Source organism: Simochromis diagramma, unplaced genomic scaffold (assembly GCF_900408965.1).
Source record: "Simochromis diagramma unplaced genomic scaffold, fSimDia1.1 OVJJ01000669.1, whole genome shotgun sequence".
NCBI lineage: Eukaryota > Metazoa > Chordata > Actinopteri > Cichliformes > Cichlidae > Simochromis > Simochromis diagramma.
Window position 1 is genome coordinate 789,171 of NW_024387458.1, and position 23,779 is coordinate 812,949.

The 23,779-nt window shown below is 43.7% G+C and overlaps 2 protein-coding genes and 1 long non-coding RNA gene across 3 annotated transcripts in view; 2 read left to right on the top strand and 1 right to left on the bottom strand.

The window, feature by feature from the left end:
* Nucleotides 1–11,291, top strand: part of LOC120722904 (interferon-induced protein with tetratricopeptide repeats 5-like) — a 16,590-nt gene extending 5,299 nt beyond the window's left edge. Inside the window, exons 3-12 of the mRNA XM_040014087.1 lie at nucleotides 352–456; nucleotides 4,784–4,963; nucleotides 5,051–5,240; nucleotides 6,206–6,397; nucleotides 6,554–6,781; nucleotides 9,630–9,771; nucleotides 9,845–9,971; nucleotides 10,057–10,195; nucleotides 10,522–10,569; nucleotides 11,013–11,291. Of these exons, the coding sequence (XP_039870021.1) occupies nucleotides 452–456; nucleotides 4,784–4,963; nucleotides 5,051–5,240; nucleotides 6,206–6,397; nucleotides 6,554–6,781; nucleotides 9,630–9,771; nucleotides 9,845–9,971; nucleotides 10,057–10,195; nucleotides 10,522–10,569; nucleotides 11,013–11,210 (1,449 nt within the window). The 5' untranslated portion in view covers nucleotides 352–451 and the 3' untranslated portion in view covers nucleotides 11,211–11,291. The remainder of the gene's footprint in view (nucleotides 1–351; nucleotides 457–4,783; nucleotides 4,964–5,050; nucleotides 5,241–6,205; nucleotides 6,398–6,553; nucleotides 6,782–9,629; nucleotides 9,772–9,844; nucleotides 9,972–10,056; nucleotides 10,196–10,521; nucleotides 10,570–11,012) is intronic.
* LOC120722932 lies at nucleotides 10,151–11,288 on the bottom strand. Its single transcript, XR_005693633.1, has 3 exons — nucleotides 11,172–11,288; nucleotides 10,960–11,097; nucleotides 10,151–10,750 (listed from the first exon to the last, which is right to left on the bottom strand). It is a non-coding gene; the product is annotated as an uncharacterized LOC120722932 (long non-coding RNA).
* Nucleotides 11,292–11,557: 266 nt separating the features above from the next.
* On the top strand, nucleotides 11,558–23,778 carry LOC120722902 (interferon-induced protein with tetratricopeptide repeats 5-like). The gene is made up of 10 exons (XM_040014085.1): nucleotides 11,558–11,674; nucleotides 15,990–16,169; nucleotides 17,112–17,301; nucleotides 18,930–19,121; nucleotides 19,317–19,544; nucleotides 19,677–19,818; nucleotides 22,185–22,308; nucleotides 22,655–22,796; nucleotides 22,976–23,023; nucleotides 23,118–23,778. The coding sequence occupies exons 1-10, from the start codon at nucleotides 11,670–11,672 to the stop codon at nucleotides 23,364–23,366; spliced, it is 1,500 nt and encodes a 499-aa protein (XP_039870019.1). The 5' UTR covers nucleotides 11,558–11,669; the 3' UTR covers nucleotides 23,367–23,778.
* Nucleotide 23,779: the final 1 nt, after the last annotated feature.

A 23,779-nucleotide genomic window follows, 5' to 3' on the forward strand; every position in this document is an offset into this window, starting at 1 on the left:
GTGTTCATGGACCTGCAGGCAGAGGTCTGTGATTACAGAGCACGTGACTCCTTTCCAGATGTTCCACCTGTGCTTCACGTAACTTTATGTAAACCTGTCCATGTGAACAAGGCTGTGCAGCTTACCTGTGAGCCACCTTCACACGTCATCACATCATTTAGGACGCTTGGCGCTGCAGTTCACCTGAAATAAGCTACGTTAGAGTGGCTGAGCATGGAGTCAGAGGGGACACGCTGGGAGTGTGACCCGTGGAAATGACTGTGTAACACGAACAAGTGTGAGTCTGCCTCACCCGGCTGAGCTCTCTGCTGTACATGCATTCAGAGAGGACCGTGAAGCCCTCACGTTAAGTTTCCGTTCTGTGACGGAGCGCACGGACCGGTCACTCGGTGCTCACGCTCTCCCTCATCCTCATCATCACTTTGCTCCCTCTGAGGAGGAAGAGGGCAACATGAGGTGAGTGTTTGAGACTTCCGATCAGTCTGATAATCGATCACTTATTGGAAAGTGAAGTCAGCTCAGGGCCTCCCTTTAACCTTTAACCCAGTCGATCTGGATCCAGGGTGTAATCAGATTACTGTGAAATCTGCAGAGAGCAGAGTAAAGCCCACGCAGGGGATTCTGTTCACCTGGGCGAAACGTTTCGTCATCCAGGTGACTTCTTCAGTCTTGTTTCCTCACCTGGATGACCGAGAATGCGTGAACCGCGGCGATGCGAAGTCACCGTCCGGCCCGCCGCACCTACGACGTTGCTTTTGTTTGCTTTTCTCCGTCTCTGTTTCAAATAGGCCGCAAGTCGGTTGTGAACATGTCTGTGATCGTTGTCTCTGTCAGTCGGTGTCATGGAAGTCACCAACTGTTTCTCAGTAAATGTGTAGCGACAACATTGACAGTACTCAAACCTGAAGTATTACTCTAGTAAAATGCGTCAAAGCTGCCAGGAGCAGAACAGTGACCTGAGGCCACAGAGAGGAGAGGAAGAGGCTGCAGGCAGGGTGGAGGTGAGACCTGCTGTGATGGGTGGAGACGGTGAAGATGTTCAGATATAATAGGCACGAGGCCGTCAAAGGGACAGCTCAGAGTCAGAGGTGGCGTAGTGAAGGAGGACATGCAGAGGAGGATGATGGGATAGAAGATGGAGGAAGATGATGTGCTCCAGAGACCGCGAAAGAAGAAGGTAGTAACACCGATAGTATGGTCACATTAACAGTTTTTAACAGTGAAGCTGTACTTCCAGGGGGTGGTGGTGACGTCCTCCTCCACGCGCTCATCTTTGGACAGTAATGCGATCAAAGCCGCTGTGCTCATCATACAGGTGACGCAGCGGCCTGCAGACTCACCTGGGTGTTGGTCTGAAGGTGCTACTCAGACACAAGGTAACAGATTTAAACACATACATGTAACTCAGTGTGTCTGATGTGTAATGTACACCTAGCTTCAGTGTCATATCACATGTGCGGCTTTCATTTTGAAGTATTATTTTACAACGTCATCCTGGGCCCCTCCCAGCTGTAGTGGGAGGGGCCGTGAGCTCAGGAGGAAGCCTGTGTGAGCTGCTGGCAGCTCCTTACCCATCCTCCTGCTGACAGAGAGGAGACTTTCCTTGTTGGGTCTGAGAGGGGACGGTCGTCCAGAAATTCTCATTTAAACCATGATAATAAATATTTTAGTTCTTTGTTAGAGTTGAGTTAAGCTTCCTGTAGCTCAAACATGCACAGGAAATGATGATGATGTCACTCCGAAATGACAACACAGGCACGGCTTCTTCAAGACGGGCGCTTCGCTGCATTTATTGAAAACTACAAACATAAAACACGAAGGCTTTATGGTAAATGGCCTGTATTTATATAGCGCTTTACTAGTCCCTAAGGACCCCAAAGCGCTTTACATATCCAGTCATCCACCCATTCATTCACACACACATTCACACACTGGTGATGGCAGCCTGGTAGCCACAGCCACCCTGGGGCGCACTGACAGAGGCGAGGCTGCCGGACACTGGCGCCACCGGGCCCTCTGACCACCACCAGTAGGCAACGGGTGAAGTGTCTTGCCCAAGGACACAATGAACCGGCAACCTTCCGATTACAAGGTGTACTCCCAACTCTTGAGCCATGATCGCCCCGCTTTAAGTGCTTCAGTCTATCAAAAGTAACACTTGTGCTTTAACAACCAGGCCCCCGCAGATAGCTCGCTGAACTCCTTAGCGTGATTATTAAACGTGGGCTCACAGCCTCTGTCATCACGCCCAAACCTCACGATAATAGCGGTGTAACAAAACTTGTTCTTTGTGACAAGATAAACACACCTTTACAATATTGTCCACAGAAATGTACAAGCAAGAACATTTTAACTGCTGGAACCATCTATTAAACTTCTTTATACATAAGCCATCTCTGTGACACTTACAGATGATGTCCTGAAGTCGTTAAGGACATACATGCTGCTGTCCAGACAAAGGTGTGAGATATTGGACATGGATGCAAGCGAGAGGATACAACGTGGAAAAAGGGATAAACAGCCGGGAGAGAGAGAGCACCGAGGGACAGGTTTCGTTAAAAACAGACAGGCACAAGACAATATCAGAAGGACACATCATACACCAAATGCATAAAGACAAGATGCCGGCTGCGTTGATGAGTTTAGACGCAGAAAAAGCCTTCGATCGAGTCAGCTGGGACTCCCTGTACCTAACCATGGCAAAGCTCGGGTTCACTACAAAATCAATCCAATGTATCAAATCTCTCTATGACAAACCGACTGCAAGAATAAACGTTAACGGCTCATTGACAAAGACATTCCAGCTAGAGAGGAACTAGACAGGGTTGCTGTTTAAGTCCAACCTTATTTGCCTTGTATATTCAGCCATTGGCACAAATGATTAGACAAGACGCCCTAATAACAGGAATAGAAATCAATAGACAAGAGCATGTAATTAGTCTGTTTGCAGAGGACGTGTTGATAGCCCTCAAAACCCCACAAACTCTTTTATGCAGCTCACAGAAATGTTAAGAATATTTGTTACGCTTTCTGGCTACAAAGTAAATATACTTAAAACTCAAGTTCTGTTTAATTGTACACCAACTCAAAATCTTAAGGAATGGGACATAAAGTGGGAGGCAAAAACCCTTAAATATTTAGGTATAAATATAACCAAAGACTATGCCAAACTATATCAAAGTAACTATGGACATATAAATAACAGGATAAGGCAGGATATGGAAAGATGGAATACATATCCGTCAGGATTTAGTGACAGGATAAATGTGATAAAGATGAATGTCTTACCACGATTGCTATATTTATTCCTCTCTCTTCCGGTAAGCATACCTCACACCCAATTCTCAGAATGGGATAAGTATATATCTAGATTTGTCTGGGAAGGCAAGCGGCCAAGGGTACGATACACCACTTTACAGCTTACTAAGGAGAAAGGAGGAATGTCGCTTCCTAATTTAAAAGAATATTTTCGTGCTGCAGATACGCCAGATAACATATTGGTGTAGTGATGATGACGGGGCTCGCTGGAAGGATGTGGAGCTCTCCACACTCAATGTCCCAATTCAAACAAACATGGGTATGAAAAAGATCCCTGAATACATAACTGAAGACCAAGATAGGAACCCGATAATATCCTCTACATTAAATGTATGGTATGACACAGTAAAGGAGTTCAGGATTGGCAAAGAGCTTGGTTTGCTAAAATGGGTAGCCTTCGATGAAGAATTTAGACCAGGAAAATTGGATCTTGGTTTTAAAAATTGGAATGAAAAGGGAATCACAGCAATTTGTTTATTAATCAAAAAAGGAGAAATTAAAAGTTTTGAAGAATTAAAACAGAAATACAACTTAAAAAACAAGGATTTTTTCAGATACTTACAGGTGAGCGATTACTTTAATAAAAACATAAAAACAGAGGAAGACAAAATGCATCCTATTATAAAAATAATTATACTGGCATATAAAAGTGTTATTCCAAGAACAGTGTCTACAAATGTTTGATGGAATCGCGACAGGAATCAACTGTATATGTTAAAGTAAAATGGGAAAGAGAGCTGAGTGAAGAAATCACTGAGGTGTGGTATGAAACACGGAAAGAACATAAGAATACAGCTCAGTCAGTAAAGTGGAGAGAATTCATCTGGAAAAATCAAATTTGCTACTTTATTACACCTAAGATTAAAAATAAACAAACCAATACACAACAACAATGTTGGAGGCTGCGTGGATGGGATGAACCACACACACATTTTCTGGAAACGCAGGAAAATTCACACTTTCTGGGTCAAAATTCACTCAGCTCTCTGCGACATATCAGGTTACATAATTCCCAGAACCTGCCTTGTTTTGTATCTTGGATACTTGGCAGGCACTGTAGATGTAAAGGATGGATACCTGGCTCAGATTCTCCTTTTGGCAGCAAAGAAGGCCATCACCAAAAACTGGCTTAAGACAGAGACACCAAGAAAGCAGCAGTGGTAGCAATGGAGGAGGACATTATGGAGATGGAGAACTGGGGACTGGGGAAAATAGTTAATGTACGTTTGTGACTCTCTGTTTTTCTGAACGTGCATTAAACAGGAGAGGTGTTGAAATAAAAAGTGCGGTTGTTAGGATGGTTGTTTCAGCTGTGATAAACTGACATGCTGTTTGGACACCATGGGAGGGTCCGGGCTCTACGTTGCGTCTCCAGGACGTCTGTGCTCTGTAATGACTCATTTTTAGACCATGTGTGAACATGAACACAGAGCTGAGAGGCTTTGTCTTTGTGACTCTCTTAAAGTGAAGGTAGCAGCGCTCTGCTCAGCAGGCTGCAGCAGCTGCAGTGTCACTTCACCTGGGATCTGAAGAAGGAGGACGTGGACCTGGAAAACCTGAGCACCCGACTGCAGGAGCACATAAAACTTCAGCTCGGGCAGCGCGGGGCAGTGACTCGGTCTTACAGCTATTTGGCTTATGTCAGGTACAGTTTCCTCAGCGGTGAGCAGTCTGATGACACAAGATCTGACAACTTACTTAACATCAGTTGTGATGACCTGTTGGTCCTCAGGTATCTTCAGGACCAACGAGAGGAAGCGCTGTCACTTCTAAACCAATCAGAGGAGACCATCAGGGAGAGTTATGGTGATGAGAGTGAGAGGCGGCTCATTGTGACATATGGAGACATGGCCTGGCTGAAATACCACACTGGAGACTACGCACAGTCACAGAGCAACTGCCAGAGAGTTGAGGACATCCTGGTATGTACAGCACCCGTCCATCCAGCCAGCCAGCCGTCCTCCATTTCTGCTGCTTATTTCGTTTGGGTCGTAGGGGCAGCAATCTAAGACAACCTCCTCTAACTCATGTGGGGGGACACTGAGGTCTTTCCAGATATAATCCTTCCTGGGACCTCCTTCTAATAGAACATGTAGCATCAGGAGGCCTTCAAAGGGTTTCCTGCTCAGATGCCTGAACTACCTTAACTGGCTTGTTTATAGTTAGGGCTGGACCAGGTGACCCTGAATCCTCCCTTAGTTATGCTGCAATAGGTTGCCGGGGATTCCCATGATGCATTGGGTGTTTCTTCTTCACTCACTATGTGTTAACAGACCTCTCTGCACTGAATCATCCTTGTTATTAGTCTCTGTCTCTCTTCCTCAGCATGTCTTTATCCTGTCTTCCTTCTCTCACCCCACCCCTCTTCGGCTCTGCCGGAGGTTTCTTCTTGTTAAAAGGGAGTTTTTCCTTCCCACCGAGGTCTAGCAGGACAAGCACAGAGATGAGTCCACTGTCAGAGGCCATAAGAAGATCATTTGTAACCTTCACTAAAGCTGTTTCTGTGCTGTGATGAGCTCTGAAACCTGACTGAAACTCTTCAAATAAACCTCTGCAGATGATCTGTTAGCTGTTTGACAACTACTCTTTCAAGGATGTTTGATATGAAAGGAAGGTTGGAGATTGGCCTATAATTAGCTAAGACTGCTGGGTCTAGAGATGCTTTTTGAGTAAAGGTTTAACTACAGCCAGCTTGAAGGCCTGTGGCACATAGCTGATTATTAGAGATAGTTGATCATATTTAAGATCGAAGAATTAATTAATGGCAGGACTTCTTTGAGCAGTTTTCACAATGAGATAAAGGGTCACTGAACTGTATGTATACCATCCAGCCCAAACATTATGAGCACACGCTGCTGAATCTCTGACACGTTCTTCTATATTACAGTCAAACCATCCCACTGGTTCCTCAACAAGGCTCCTTCCAGAGGTGTACGGAGAACAAGCCTGGACCTATCTTAAGTTTTCGAGGTCTTCTCTTTCCAAAGCCATCGACTGTTTCTGTAAAGCACTTGAGGTACAGACTCACGACAGTGAGTGGAACGCCGGCTACGCCATCGCCCTCTTTCGCACAGAACAGGTCAGTTTCATAGGAAGTATGAAGACTCAATGAATGGTAAATAGCAGAAAAGGAATCTGTCAGTTCAGTGTCAGCGTACGTTTCAGAAGACTCAGTAATGACAGTTTAAAAGAAGAACATTTCAACAGGGTACATTAATGGGTTTCTTATCTGCAGAGGACTTTGGAAAACTTAAAGAAAGGTGAAGAGTCCCCGGCCATCACACAGCTTCGCTTGGCCCTGGAGATCAACCCTGATGATGCAGTCCTGCAGTCCATGCTGGCTGTGAAGCTGGGGGCCTATAAGGAATACCAAGAAGCTGAGGAACTGTTGAATAAAGCACTGAAAACTGATCCTGATAATCCTCATGTCAACCGCTATATAGGAAAACACTTTCGTAATCAGGTAGGTCTGAGTGTAGACTCATCTGTCAAAGACATCCACCATGCAGGGTTGGTCTTGGGCTCAGTTGAAAGTATTGTGTTGCTATAAAAAGCAGCCAGAGACAGATCATCATAACTGTTTCATACAGAGAAATTACAAAGAAAGTCGAGGTCCTTCTGTTCCAGGGCAGAGGCGGAGCCAGGCATTTTATACACCCGGGGCTTAGCCCTAAAGGGTGGTATGCATGTGCGAGGGGGGGTTAGAAATGACTGAAAGATTTATTAGGCTGTGTTTTCAGTTTGGTTCAAAAAAGAATGACTTCATATAGGAAAAAATATATATCACATATGCAGGGAAAACAAACCAGGGCTGTATCAAGACACGAGGACTAAACCCCGATTCAGCCAGACCCAGAACTGATCCGGAATTAAAACAGGACTACAACAGTTCAAAATCAGGACTACTGAGGACTTAACCAAGACAGAACCAGAACTAGATGATAGCAGCACTAAAAATCATCACAGACCTGCACTACACTTGTTTTTTAATTCTACCAAAGTACAATATTTAGATTGAGAAAAGTTTATATAATTATTCAGCCTCGTTGTGCAAACAAGCTGCAAAACTTAATAAATATAGAATTTGAAAAATAACAAATGGTATCTAAAAAGTTACACTAGGTACTGGATACATGTTCTGATGAGTTTTGGCAAACAACCATGTGACTAACAGGTGTGACTCACCTGCTCTTGTTCCCTCTCTCTCTCTCTGTTCCTAAATTTCTTAACTTTCAGAGTAAAGAGAGAAACTATCTGTATTTCTTAATTGCAAATGGCACCAAATTGTATTCAAACGTGAGCCACACTTATGGAGCTCCACAGTTCTGTTCCTGGTGTTTTGGTTGACATCTCCTGATGTTCCCATGTCACAGAAACAGGCTCTGTGTTTTGCCTTATATGCATCCACAGCTGTGCCACCAGTTTACTCACATGGACTCTACTAACCAATCAGAAGCTTCTTCAGCTCAGAATGGAATCGTCTGCAGTTTTCTTATTAATTAACAATAAACTTAGTGTATATGTACTCCTACATTTGATCAAAGTGATAAAAAATAGAAGCTCTGTCTCTCTTTATTCTGACATTTAACTAATTCAAAAGATATTTCAACATTTATTTATGCAAAACAAAACAAGTTTACTCTAAGTTGATGTTGTGCAGTAAAATAATGTTTTTATGTTTTCTCCCTAAAGTGTAAATATCTGGTTTCAACTGTGAATGTCCTGCTGTGTGTTGAAGTTCCTCTTGTTTTGCATAGAAATATACTGAACAACATACAAAGCATAACATATAAAATAACATCTGAGTTTTTTCTTTGAAAGAAGCTCCTCGTGTCCATCGTTGTGTTCATCAGTGCATGACTGAAACCGGTTTAGAGAGTTTGTTTAGCCGTGGAGGGAAACAACTGAAAATATGAAATAAACACATGTGAGCGAAGACTCTGTAAAGAAACAGCATTGTTGTTGTTCGGCTTTTCATTTCACCATTTGTTGATTCACTCGAACAGCAAGTAACGTAATATGGGTCAAGTCTGATATCTTTCGTGATTCACCGTCATATTTATATTATTTGTACAGTACGAATGATTTGCTTTGGTACCTGCTCAAACTTCAGCTCTCCTCTGGTCTCTAGTGATGTGTCGGTCGCGAACGAAACGGCTCTTAGAGCCGGGTCTTTGACGTGAACGACGCGAGCCGTTTTTTTTTCTTTCTCTCACCCTCTCTCTCTCTCACTCCTTGTGTTTTGCGCTGGGCAGAGGGGGGAGGGGCGATAGTTACACTCAGTAGCACAGGAATAGAGCGGGAGGGAGAGAGAGAGAGCAGGGACAACAACGTCACGTTAGAAAGGTATAGTAATCATCCACAACTATTTTCAGTTGCAGATGATAAAGGATTCAGAAAGTTTATTCATGCAGGTCCATATGACAGAGAATATGCATCTTCTTTTTGTTTTCATATTTTAATTTATATTTAATTGTGTTGTGGTTTGCAGTGTTTTGTGTTGTTTCACTTTAAATTTGTTTAAAAGGAAAAAGCTGAAAATTTAAATAGTTAAAAGTTGAAATGTACATATTATTTATTACATTTTATGTGGAGTGAATAAATAAAAGTATATTTATATTTACGGTGGCCCCTAGAGACAAAGCACGTACAAACGCAACAGAAGTGCTCCAGGATGCTAGGGGGCAGTGTTGAGCTTTTGTTATCTTGTGGCTACACAAGCCAGCAAGTACCAACAACCAGATCTGGTGTGTGGTAGTAACAGGTAAATGAACTTTTTCTTTAATTATTTGAATATATATGAGTGCCTGTGTATAAATACACAAACAATACACATATGCTTTCAATTGTGTAATTTAAGTGATCTAGGCTCTGTTTGGAAGTTCAGTTCATGCTAGGAATGTGTTTTGGAGTTTGGAGTTACGTGTTTTGTCTCTAGGAGCCACCGTATATATTTATATATAAACATATATAAATAAAACCACAAGTTTTTTACATTCGTAATTTCTTTTGTGCATAATTTTATATTGTTGTTGATTGTGTGTAGTTATTGTTTTATACAATTGTCAGTCAGGCATCTAACTGAAAAAAATTACACTCGAAAAGACCCCGGGCTTCTGAAAAAACAACTTAAGCCGAGTAAGCCACGCCCCTCTAAAGTTTCATTTTACCATATTCTTCTTTGACTGGGAGGTTATCCTGTGTCTGTTTAATTCACTGAATCTTCTCCTCTGAGCCAGGTCTCAAAGGCTGTGGTTGCCTTTAGATGCTGCGGTGATCCTGTGAGTTTCACCTCCTTCACTGTGTTTCAGAATCGACTGGATGAGTCTATTGATATGTTGGAGCGAGCACTGAAGCGGGCCGATCAATCACCTTTCATCCACCACCAGCTGGCTCTGTGCTACAAGATGAAGAAAATTGCAGAGCAGAGCCGCCGGCCCAACAGCGACCAGAGTAACAAACGGCATGTCTCCAGTCCTGTTCAATAAACGCAGCTCAAATCTAACCGGGATTTCTTGCCCCACAGGAGCGGTGCGGTACTGGAGGCGTCGTTGTATCCATCACCTTAAAGTTGCTGTGGAGATAAGGCCGTCCTTTGTCCTGGCATTGACTGATCTGGCACAGCTGTATGCAGAGCAAAGGGATTTGAGCAGGTACTGGTCTGTGCAAAGCTGCAGTGCAGTCGCTCTTTTGTTTTTGGCTCTAAATTCATCATCATCATCGTTTCTGGTTCCTCAGGGCTGAGGAGATTTTCCAGCAGTGCTTGAAGCTAGCAGAGTCGGAGAAAAGCCTTTTTCAGACTGTCCATCAGCGCTACGGTGACTTTTTCTTCTTTAACAAAAAAACCGAGGCTGAAGCCATCGCCCACTACACTCAGGTGAGTTGGGTGTAGTTTCCCAGACTCTTGGTGATGTGCAGCTGTCTTACTGGAGGCCGGAGCACTGTTCCAACACTCCACTGAACTGTAGCATCGGCCTGTTAATGTCACATTTATTTTACATTTCCACCACAGGTGAAAGGAGCTGTCATAGACTCTCAGTTCTTGGCTTCACACTTCGTTATGCTGTGTGCTTTAATACCCACGAGCAGCTGGAGGTCCACCTAATACAGTGGTTCCCAAACGTTTCTTGCTAGTGCCCCTTTGTTTACAAGAAAAATGAAGTCGGTTTGATTTATCTCCGTGTCTTCTTATTTCCTCTTCAGGCTCTGCTGTTACCACCCTGCAAGTATGAGTGGAGACAGTGCGCTAAGGTGAGCACAGGTCACGAGTCGTCTGGTGTTGGGGGATCAGAGGGTTTAGGCCAGGTCAGATCTGGTGAGAGCCTGGTGTGACTGAAGACTGAGGTCGAAAAGCCAGTGTGAAACATCACCACAGTTCACATGGTTTCTGCTGGAGGGCTGCTGGGTAGTGCAAACATCTTCCACCAGTTACCTGGAAGAGAAGGAGAAACTCAGCCACAGCAGAAGAAAACTGGCTTTGTGGAAACTTCTAATATTTTTCAGCTGAGAAGAAGAAGCAGAAGAACGAGAAGAAGGTGGAGCCCTGCTGTTTCCCAACATGGAGGTCACAGAGTCCAGGTCACAGGGTGCAGGTCACAGGGTGCAGGTCACAGAGAGACACTGAATGTAGTAGTCACTTACTTTAAATACACAGAAATCCATCTTTCTTTGTTCCTCCATGTTTTTTCTTGCAGAGACTGAAGCAGATCGCTGACAGACGTCTGACAAAGACGCGGCGTGATGGTCAGGCGCTCGCTCTGCTGGGTCTGGTGGCCAGAGCTGAGGGCGACAGGAAGAAGGCTGCTGAGTTTTATGAGGAAGCTCTGAACTGTGACGAGGACAATGAAGAGTACCTGTGTGCTGTGTGCGAGCTGCGCCTGGAGCTGCAGTGAAAGCGCTGATGCTGAGTTAGAGCTGCAGGCTCAGGACCGCTGTGGCTGCTCCTGGTTCATTAAATGCTGATTTTCCCCTCATGTCTCTGTGTCTTTGAAAGCAGCTTTCTCACATTTATGTTTGTGTGATGATGAAGAGAAACGAAAGCTAAGCAGACTGTGGTGCATTCGGGTGTTGTAGGAAAAAAACGATCTTCAAAGCACAACCCAAACCTCAGTCATAGACAGGAAGTGTCTGCAGGCCTCAGGACCTTGATGGGTTAAATGTTGAATTTCTTTGGTGACCTCACAGCTGAAAGAAAAACCTGCTGTGTTGCTGTTTGCTTCACTATGATGAATTATCCTGCCATTGTCCTGTCAGAGGTGATACTGAACGCACCATTATTTCTTTCATATTGCTGCAAACTGCTGCACATCCAGTACGTTTTGTGCCAACGTGTCTGAGCCTTAATAACTAAAATGGGGTGAGTGTTTTTGTTTTTGTCTTTATTTCAGGATTCACTCACGATATCCAACACAGAGAGAAAACTCCTCAGACTCAGGAAATAATAATACATAGATATGAGGGTTTGCATGCACACAAATGTGTGGAACTGTATTATTCACAAATGATTTAAATGCAGAAAAATGCATTTAAACGACAAGCAGAGGTGTCAGTGAGACGTTCCCAGGCTGGAACATCAGTGTGGGTGTGGTAGGCATGCCCAGATATGACCGCTTCTTGCTGCAGCTTGCTCAGCTCGTAAATCATCAGGACGTTTTGATGTTCCAACTGTCAGAATCCTCAAAACACTTTTTTTGAGATTTAAAAAACTCAGGAACCAGTTTTATTTGCTGTCTGTCGTTGTACTGCTCAGCCAAGACATAACACTACAGCTCAATACTAACCACATGCACCAGTAATTACTTCCTCCAAACCATCAGTGTGTCTTGTGACTGCAGGCAGGAAAAGGACCCAAGTGCAAACTCACAGAAATGGAACTTACCCCTGTGATTCCCTTTGTGTCACATTTGATACAGGAGCTTCTGAAACCTCCGTCTCTCTCAATTTAGAAAACAGTTTTAGAATATTGTCAGGAAGTAGGTTGTTTATTGCTTTATACATAATTTGTGCCGTGAAAAAATGAACCAGATCTGTGAATTTTAGTGTTTTTGATTTTAAGAACAGTGGATTTGTATGATCTCTGTAACTGGTGTTATGGATTATCCTCATGGCCCTTTTTTGTAATATAAAGATTGATGATAGCGAACATTTGTTGCCCCAAACCTCTGCACAGCAATGCAAATACGGTGCGATCGGTGAACAGTAGAGACTGTGGAGTGATCTGTGGCCCAGAGTGGTTTTTACTTTACTCAAAATTTAAATACTGCTTGAAATGCTGTTCTGTAAATTATTTATATGAGACTTAATTTATCATCTATTATCACACCAAGAAACTTTTGTTCAAGAACTCTTTCAGTTTCCACACCATCTACATGAATCTGCACTTGTGTGTTTCCCAAATAAGACGATTTTAGTTTTACTTAGATTTGTTTGTTTGTTACTCGTGTCCAGCAGCTCCTTTAGATTCCCCCCAAAACAAAAAATATTTGTGTCGTCTGCAAATAATACTAATTTTAATATATCAGATACCTTACAAATATAATTTATATAAATAGTAAATCATTTAATACCCAGTACAGAGCCTTGTGGAACACCACATGCAAAGTCCAAGCATGATGAGAAATATTCACCCAGCTTCTGTTTCCTGTCACTAATTTGTCACCCAGTGCATTACAACCCGCCTGACCCCGTACCGTTCCAGGTTATTAATTAATATGTGATGATTGATGTGGGGAATGAGGACCCAAATGCAGGACTCTTGCAATGAAGCAGTGTCTTTATTTACAGTGTAAATAAAGTTAAACCACAACAATAAATCCCCGTGCGCTGTCTGACTCCTGTGCAGTGTTTTCTCCCAGTGTCTGTGCTCCAAAACTCTGCTTCCCAGTATTGTCCCAGGTTCTTTTATTCTTCAGGCCGGACAGAGAAGACGCAGAGTGAGAGTGGCCAGAGTATTTATAATCATTTTATTCAATCATTACCTTCCAGAAGGGAGATGTGCACGGTGCTAAGCATCTGCAGATCTGAAGCATTACAGGCCAGATGTGTATAATATAGTCTGCTCCCTCCTCCCCTACCAAACCGTCACTTTATCGATTTTAATTCAACATGTCCGCTACGTAGCTGCAAAAACATCTGCACAACTACACTCGTGTCTAGTTTTTACAACCCAAAGGTCATTTCCTGTTGTTCTCTTTTACCAGGACAAACGTGGGCGATGCTCTCTGCAACTCTGCACAAAGCTTCCTGTTCTGCACAGTTTTCAGTCTTGCTAAACAATCTAATGACCTTTATAACTCAAAGGTGGCCTTTGATATACTGGTCTGTTATTAAATGCATAAAACAAAATGCACAGCAAATAAGCGCTAGAAAACATATTTTCCTAACACTAGTGTCCGTGTGTCCGTGCTCGCTGCCCTCTCGTCTCCACACTCCCGCAGGAAGAACAGAGACAGACGTTAATACCCCCCCCCATACACACACACACACACACACACACACACACACACACACACACACACACACACACACACACATAAAACATATTAAGGATTGTACATTAACATAAAACTTGTCGGAACCACACTGAGTCTCACCAGAGAAACACACATATGAAGGGAGAGAGAGTGCACAGTATGCAAACAGCCATCATAATTCGTCATACAATGACAACAGGACAAATCAACAACTGACAATGACTGATTAATATTAAAACCTGTAACATAATGTTTGCAGTTTAGTCTGTTACTGTTACTATTTTTACCATTTCTTCTTGGAGCAACTGTAACACATAATTTCGTTAGGGATTAATAAAGTATTCTGATAGTTTCAGGATGACCTGCCATCATCCAATCACACATCTGCTTACCTGCATCTTTTGTTTCCCCTCTTCTTTTCTCTTTTTTCTAAACTGAGCACCTGATGGCTTTGAACTTTTCTTGTCCATCTTCCATTGGTTTTAATTTTGCACTCCAGTATGAACACCCATCCTGAGGGAAGAGTGGACTGGATGTCACATGGCTAAAACCCCAGAGGTTTGTGGTCTGTTTCAATGTGGAATGTTTTCCCAATTAGGAACTCTGCAAACCTCTCACAGGCCCAAGTTGAAGCGAGGGCCTCTTTCTCAATTTGAGCATATCGCTGCTCTGTCGCGCTGAGAGCTCTTGAAGTGTATGCTACTGGTTTCCACCCTAAATCGGCGTGCCGATGGAGAAGCACTGCTCCCAAGCCATACGAAGATGAGTCAGCTGATACGCACGTTTCAGCACTTGGATCATACAGAGCAAGCCCTGGGGGTGTTGTCCGAGGCCGAGAGGGCAGTCAGGACCATCAAAAGTCTTCTTAAAAAGTCTGGTGATCCCTATCTCGCCCTTATGGCATACCGGGCCACTCCATTGGCTACAGCCCGACTGAGCTTCTCATGGGTAGGAGGATAAGGACAACTATTCCTGTCATCCCATCACAGCTAAATCCAAGAGGTACGGACACAGACAAGCTCAAAGCTACAAACGTACAGACAAAAACAAAGACAAAACTACAACCGCAGACACAGAGCACATGACATGCTACAGCTCAATCCTGGAGACAAAGTGTGGGTCTCAGACACGGATACTAGAGGGACAGTCGTGTCCATGGCAGGCTCACCGAGGTCCTACATCGTAGGGTCAGCAAAGGGCACGCTGAGAAGAAACCGTTACCATCTTACACGGACACCTGGGGCACCGGAGACTTCTGTCGATCCACCAGAGGCTTCACCTGAGAACTCTGTTCCAGCTGCACAGATTGTGTCGGTTCCAGACACTATCTCACAGGAGGCCAGCCAGCAGACTCCTGAAGTTGGGAGAAAGATCCCACCCAGGTCTAGGAGGCCTCCAGCATATCTAAAAGACTATGTTTGCTCATAGGGCTAGGAAGTGAGTGAGCAATGGGGCAGAATAATCCCCACACTCAGGCAGAGGGTTGGGTAGTCGACCCCATCCCTCATAGAGACAATGAGAAATAAAGCAAATGGTTGCACTGTTTAAACATGTTGTTTGTAGCTGCATCAAATAGTTCAGAAATGTGCACTTATGCTTGGTGTTCAGAGTTGTATACTTTGAGAGTTTATTTTTGGACATATTGAGAAGTCTGGGTTGAAACCAAACGAGTTCAGTAAACAAGCTGTTACCAGATAAAGCATAAGGCAGTAGTATACTTTAAAGCGTGCGGGTCTAATCTGTTGTCTTGGTTATATCCCAGCATCACATCCTGTTTAGTAGGGGGGATGTAGCATCAGGTAAATGCTAAGCGGTAGGAACGTTTCTGCTGGGTTGTTGTGGGGGGGGGCACTCATAATAAAGGACACTCATTGGAGTAATGGCGCGTCTCGTGTCTGTGAGTTATGCCTCCAGTCAAATAACATCCATAACCTCAAATAACGGAACAATTAGGACACAAGGATCTTTGAGCTTGGACTGATCAGCATGTTCTGTTTTTCAAACATGCTGAAGAGGTTCAAAAACTAACAGTGAGATTAACACAATCTCATCATGTTGCTTCCATGTGCTGCACACTTGTTTTCCGTCAGTTTTCTTAGTGTCACAAAATAAAACCATAAATACTCCTAAGAAACTATTAAATTGTTCATGTTTGTGAACACTTGCTACTATATTGAGAATGTGTTTTGTCTTACGCAGTGATCCAGGTAACGATCTACACCGCAGGCTGCAGAAGCTGCAGAGTCGTTTCACCTGGGATCTGAAGAAAGAAGACTTGGAGTTGGACGACCTTAGCAAGCAGCTGCAGCATGATATAGACCTGCAACTGGGGCAGCGGGGCGCCCTGGCCCACTCCTACAGGTTCCTGTCTTATGTGAGGTAAGCAGTGCAGAACATTGAACAGGAACCCTCAGCTAAAAGCCTTTGTTTGTGGGACATTCAAAGATAAAATTGCTCCAGGATGCAGGATCATAATTGGGCACAAAATAGCGACAAAGATGGAAAACAACAAGATTCAACTGTGCAAGCAGGCGTTGCTTCTGTGAAGCTGGCTTTTTACATGCACATTATTGCCAAAAATATTCACTCACCCATCCAATCACTGAATTCAGATGTTCGATTCACTTTCATGTCCACAGGTGTAGAAAATCAGCACCTAGGTCGCTCCCAGGAGCTCAGTGAATTTCCAGCTTTTAACCGTGATAGGATGTCACCTGTCCAGTCGTGAACTTTCCTCTTTATCCGACTGTTAGTGGAATTAGAACAAGGTGGAGGAGATTGGGAGGAAGTGGAGCGGGGTCAGTGAGGATCATAGTGCAGAGTCAATCGCTGCACACCTCCAAACGTCAACATTGCGTACAGAGCTTTAGGAAATATGTTTCCATGGCGAACAGCTGCATGCAAGCCTTACATCACCAAGCATCGATGCGTGAAGCACGCCGAGCTCTAGAGACGTGTTGTCTGGAGCGACCAATCACGCTTCTCCGATGGAGGAGTCTGGGTTTGGTGGTTGCTAGGACAACAGCACAGTGTGACCTCACAAAGGTGCTTCTGAAAGAATGATCAAAAATTCCCATAAACACTCCCAAGCCGGTGGAAGTCCTTCCCAGAAACGCTGAAGCTGGTGGGCTGACATCGTATTAAACCCCTTGGATCACGAGTGGGAAGTTCATGTGTGGGTGAAGTCAGGCGAGCAATTACTCTTAATAATATAATGTCTCTGCGCCGCAAAGTTTCATGGCTTTACAGGTACAAAGACGTGTCAAAACCCTGAAGACGCTGGAGCACTGTGAGTTATTCCTGTTTGTTGTCCATCCTCAGGTATCTTCAGGGTAAACCAGAGGAGGCGTTGTCGCTACTCACTGAGTCAGAGGAGAAGACGAGGGAGTGTTACGGACAGGAGAGCGAGCTGCGGCTCATTGTGACGTACGGAGACCTGGCTTGGCTGAAATACCACACCGAAGACTACGTACAGTCCCAGACTTACTGTCAGAGAGTCGAGGATATACTGGCATGTATACACCCTCAGAAACACGACTGGTTTAACCTGTTTCTAAACACGTTTTTAACACCCACCCATAAACGCTGTTATGGATCTAGAGGCGCTGACTATAATAAAAACCTTTACATCTAAAGAACCCCTGCCTGTAGCCTTCATGGCTGTTATAATATCCAGACACTGATATGTTCATAAAGACTGTCACCGAAACACAAACTTCATCTCTCTTACAAACATTGTACGCACAGCTTGCGCTGCCACTGAACGAAAACACGTTCGAAGGATTTGATTTTGGTTCAAAACTTATAATAGTCAGCTGTGGAGTGGACGATCACTGAACACATGTTCAAAACATCATTTCATCATTTCTGGAGCGTCAGGGTATCCATGAACAGCTGCTCCAGATGTTTCTGCTCCAGAAACTGAATGAAAATATTTTTAATGTTAGATTTCATTTTTTACATGACATTTTGCATATTAATGATCATAAACTGACCTCGCAGCCCAAAGTTCGTCAACGGTTTCAGTCATTATGTCCTGTTTATAAGGTTGAAGCCTGCTGTCAGCTGGGGCTGAAGAAGTCACCTGATGATGATGAAACATTTCTCCCACTGAAAACGTCCAGATGAACAGAATTAACTTTTCTGGGCTTTAACTTTAATCTCGGTCAAACCGATTTACTCAGAAGCAAAAACAAAGAAGAAAACAAAAGACAACAAAAAAGCTGAAATAAACACAAAGATTTAGAAATCATCAAAATGAAAACAATGTGCTGGGAGTCAGGCGTTCTCACTGGCTCTAGTGAGCCTCAGCCTCCGGTCACCTGACAGTTGGTGCTCCATCAAGCAAAAAGGTGATGTGTTGATAAATGCAGCATGTTTACAAATCGACTGTTTATTCTGTGTCACAGAAACAGTCATATTTCAAACGTTACTCGCTGCTCTTCTGTGATGCTGCCGCTAAGTTTTGGACAAAATGTATTCTGGGATATTTGGCTGAGCCAGGCCCACACAAGTCACAACGTTGCCTGCTCGAGGGAATGGGCGGAGCGGGAATACATCGAGGCGCTTTGAGCGTACTTGACTTTGATGTTTGAACTGTAACAGTACAGCCACTGATGAGGTTTCACAACTCCACGAGAACACATATTGTGAAAGGGCCCTAGCTTTGCATAAACACTGGAAATCAGCCAAGCCTGACAACACCTAAACCTCCATGTTAGTTTAATATAAAGAGAAATGTGACAGCTCCATGTTAGACCTGTTACTGGACCACAGAGTGTGCAGGTTACCTGAGGTGTTTCTACAGGATCCAAACCTGCGATCACTCACTTACACGAAGACCCTGTTATAGCGCACACTGCCAAACAAAACAAACAAGTTCAAAAGTGTTGCATGATTCCTTTCTGGACCATGTGTATGGATATCAGACCATCTTTTCAGTTTAGCAACCAAACACTTCAGGATATTTCTGTGACAACTATAACATTTGAAACATAAACTGCATATAACGAATGAGACAAACTAGACTAGTTTGTGCATTTGTGGCTTCTCGGCTGAAAAGTTGATAAATGTTCAGACACTGTCAAAGAATTAGCTGCAATCAAATCTATTTCTGTTAAATATACTGTGACTCTGCAGGTGAACCATCCGCCTGATCCTTCCACTGACCTCCATCCAGAAGTGTACGGGGAGAAGGGCTGGACCTTTCTTAAGTTCTCCAGTTCTTACTATACCAAAGCTGAAGAATGCTTCTGCAAAGCTTTGGAGCTGCAGCCTGATGACTGGGAGTGGAACAATGGCTATGCTATCATCCTCTATCGCACAGAACAGGTACAATCTATCAGCTAATCAGCCTTTCGGTTTAGCATATAAGCAGTTATCCTGCTGAAGCAGACAGTCCATACGATTCTCCTGTATTAACCATTGTAGTCATTAACTTTGCAGTCGTGTTGTTGTTGATTCTTTGAGAGGTAACACCCATTAAATAAATTACATCCAGCAAACTTATGGAGCTCTTATCTTCAGAATGTTCATGATTGGTATCCCGAGGAATCACCAGCCACTAAACAGCTTCGTCGAGCCCTGGAAAAAAATCCGGATGATAATGGCGTTTTGATGTCCATGCTGGCTCTGAAGCTGGTCCACGACACGAACAAACACACAGAGGCTAAAGGTTTGGTGAAGAAGGCCCTGGAAGTCGGACAGGACAACACTCAAGTCACCCGCTACGTAGCAAAATATCTCCGCAACCAGGTAAAACATCTGTAGCTTATAGGAAAAACATACTGGTCTTGATGGTGAATCAAGGGACTCGAGATAAAATATTGGTTTTATGCTTCTAACGTCTCGTCTCTCCAACGTTACCGTGACTCGTCCCTGTTCTAGGATCAGGTGGATGAGTCTATCGATCTGCTGAAGAGTATGCTGGAGAAGAAAAGCCAGTCATCTTTCATTCATCACCAGCTTGCTCTGTGTTATGAGAAGAAGAAGAATAAGCTGCTTGGGGAAAGAGTCCGACCAGAGTCAGGTACTGCACTGTACTCTGTTTATACTCTCATCAGCAGGTAGGACCTGGTATAAAGTTCTTCCAGTCGGGTAAGTATTTGGACAGAGATACGATCTTTATTATTGTGCCTCTGCACACCACAGCAGGTCTCAAATAAAGCAATCAACATGTGAATACATTTTCAGGTTTAATCCAGTCTTTAAGTCTGACATCATTAGCTGTTTCTGGGCCCAAACTATGCTTCAGGACACTGCGGCTTCACTAAGTTACGAACGGTCTAAATTCTTTCATCTTTAATAAAATGTGCTGCTGCTTTACCAGGTGTAACAATTAAGTTTAACATCCAGGCATCCATGAGAAACAGGATTTATGACGTTTAACGGAGTTAGAAGTTAGCAGGAAGTTAGCTCGCTAGAGTCCCGAATTCTCTGATGTTGTGCTGAGAACAAACAACCAAGACTCAGAGCAGGTCCAGTCAATCGCTGCTGCGAAGATATCCTCCAAAACCATGTTCAAACCTCGAAAACGGAAAGATGGCGTTAAGTTACAAAGAGAAGGTGGGAACACTCACTGCTGTGTCATAAAAAATCTAATGATCAGTTTAGATGTTTAAAGCGTTTCGATCGATCAGTTGTTTACATCACTCAACACAAGCAGAACTGCATCACTGCAGCAGAAGACACATCGTCCACATGCAGAAGCATCTCTGTATAGTGACTGGTCTGATGATTTAAACAGGCAAATGTTCAGCATTCAAACTACAGGTGAAGAATAATCAAACCAGATGTTTCCCCGTTATGTTGATATCAGCTAGTCAAGTACACACCTACACAGCATGTTAACAAACCGTGAAAAAAGCCACACAAAAATGAATGATTGCTGGTAACGGTTTCTATACATTAGTATGTCCGAAGGGTATGTTGTGACTTACCTTCAAAATTACAGCGGTCCCTCGCTATAACACAGTTCACCTTTCACCTCGCTGTTTCACAGATTGTTTAGTGCAAGTTTGCTTATTTTTTTACGTCACATTGTGTCCTGATCGCTGCAGACGATCTCCTCCGTGACGTCTCTCCTGTACAGTACAGAATCGCTGCATCGATGCTAGCAGTGTGACTCTGAAGTGCAGTGCTGTATGTCCACGATGTCCACCAAACATTTTGCACCGTCAAAAAATAAAATTGGCTACTTGATTTCACCTCTCGCTGGTTATTTTTAGAACATAACACCCGCGATAAACGAGGGACAGCTGAGAAATATAACATCTGAATCCTTTTCTCTTTTGCTCTGAGGCGCGGGGGAAAAATATCGACAAGTCGATGAACATCATTTACAGATATATTGGGTAAATGCCCGAGACATCTATAGAAATGTAAATCGCCGCTTGATTCATTCATTTGCTTAACTTGTTTTGGACCGTAAACAGGGCGCGAATAGCACACCGGAAACAAAGCTCCCCACAGGAGTTTCCGCACCGGAAGTAGCATATGCTAACATGCACATAGTCTATTATGGTTAGTAACAGTTAAATGCAACTCCTTTTTTGGTAATCTTCTATAACACTGGTGTCTCAATTGCCTTTTACCTCAGCTGCTTCCTGTTGTTCTCGTTAGGGGGTCCATGATCGTATATACCACATCCTGAGTACATCCTGTTATAACCGTCGCTGTGCAGGCACATATGCAGTTACAAGCGAAACACTTCTAAGGCTCTATGCTGTGCACGTTCATTAGCTTCTGGTTTAATATGTCACTAATTAAAGCACTACCACCTAATATATTTCCCACACTAGTTTCCACCTAAACATGATATAGCATGTTCTGACTGAGATTTCTGACAAATTCAAACGTACAGCTCTGCTATCACTTCCAACATGGTATAATAGCTGGTATATAATGATGTGCTACGTGATTGCTAGCGACACAGCTATGTTAGCATAAACAGTGAAGCTGGAGGATGAACACTAACTTTTTTCCACTCGATAAAAGTTAACATGAGGGTTCCTGATGGTTAGAGACAAATGCAGTCGCATGGCAGGATGCTGTAAACGGACCAAACTTCAGTCAGGAGAACAACTGAGATAATCCATCCACAATACCAGGTTAGTCATTAATATACTGCTGCATGGGCTGGAGTTACATCGTAAGGGTTTAAAATGAACAGCGGTAATAAAAACAGAGAGAGGCCGACAGTGATCACTGACTGATTTTAGGGGCTTGTTCGGATTAAATAGAACAAGATACAAAACATTAAAACATGTTAAAAACACAACAGCCTTAAACACAGAGGAGTTTGGACCGGAGCAGTGTTCATACGTCATCACTCAAAGACTGGACACAAGGGCGTGTTTAATATTTCAGTCAGTAACACCTGTTTTTATCCAATAGAGGTGCAGCATTGGAGACGTCTTTGTATTCAGCATCTGGAGGAATCACTGAGGCTCAAGAAGGGTTTCAATGCTGTAAAAGCTCTGCTGGCTCTGCAGTACGCACAGAACTTTGAAAGAAGGAGGTCTGTTTACCTGTCAGTTTGTTTCCAATGAAATATTCTCAGTGTTGGTTTTATGTTTATTTAAAAAAGCTGGTAGTAATGACACAGGTAGAAGAACAGTTGGACTAAACCTGACCAACGTGATCACTTATGGAATAAAACAGTGTTGAATCATATTACCAAAGCTGGAAACAAGTGTGTGAAAGAAACTTTGACCCCTGTGGTCACACCAACATTATGTCAGATTGGACAGTTTTACTCGACTGTATTGATGTTTCTACAGACAGTCATCAGATGGACTGTTGATTCCAAAAACATTTGATGTATTGATTCTTTTTGTGTCTAAGCTTTGTGTTTGCTGCTTCAGAGCTCAGCAGATGTTTGATGATGTGCTGCAGACATTAGAGGATGAATGTCCAGGCATCCGTCAGTACATCTACCGGTATTATGGAGAGTTCTGCTACTATCACACCACTCAGAAAGACCTCGGTATAACCTATTACGAAAAGGTACGGATCGTCCAAAACTGCATTCAGACTGCAGGTGTGCATGCCAGGTGCATACGCCAGGTGCATACGCCAGGTGCAACCAGTATTAGCGAACAGGCCTCTGAGGCAGACTGACATTTGGAAAGTCGAGCTGTGGACAGTTAACCGTCTGCTAACGTGTCCTGTGCTGCATCCAACAGGCTCTGGAATTCTGCATCAACACATCACATTGGAAGCACTGTGTGAAGGTTGGCCAGCTTCTCACTCTGCTTTATGCAAAACTAATGCAAACTCAACCTGATCTTAGTAAACAGGAAGTAACCTTCAGGTATTCTTTTGCAGAAACTGACGACGATAGCTGAGGGACGCCGCAAAAAAAATCCCAGAGACGCCACATCCTATGGCATCCTGGGAGCAGTGGCCAGAGCTGAGGGCAATCGGAGCAGGGCTGTGAGAAATTATGAGCGCGCTCTGGAATTAGACGCCAACAACGACGAGTATCTGTCAGCCCTGTGGGAGCTGCGCCTGGATCTGACCGCACACAGGGAAGAGAAAGACCGCCCGGAGGAGAAGCTTCCAGAGGTCGTGTGAAAAAGTTTGTACCAGGAAGGCCACCGTTTGAACGAGGTTCCAGAACCACAGCTCAGAAATGCTCGGCTACGTCACATCACACCTGGGAACCGCTACATCGATCACTACGGCCGTCTCCTTCTGTTTGTCTACCACCACTATGTCCGGTTGGTTAGCCACCACCTGTTTGTCCGTCTGTATCTGCAAGTCCCACAGGATCTTAGCTCGGTCATTCTCCATCACCTCCCATGTTGACCTCGGGGCTTCCAGATGTTTCTGTATACTATGCTGGCCACTTGGCTATGGCGTTCCATGTATGCCCTGCATGCTAGCATCTTGTCTCTGGGTCATCTTTACACAGCCTGCACCTGGGGTCTTACCTGGTGTGGCAGACCCCAGCCTCTAAAAAAATAAAAGCAGCTTAAATGTTAAAG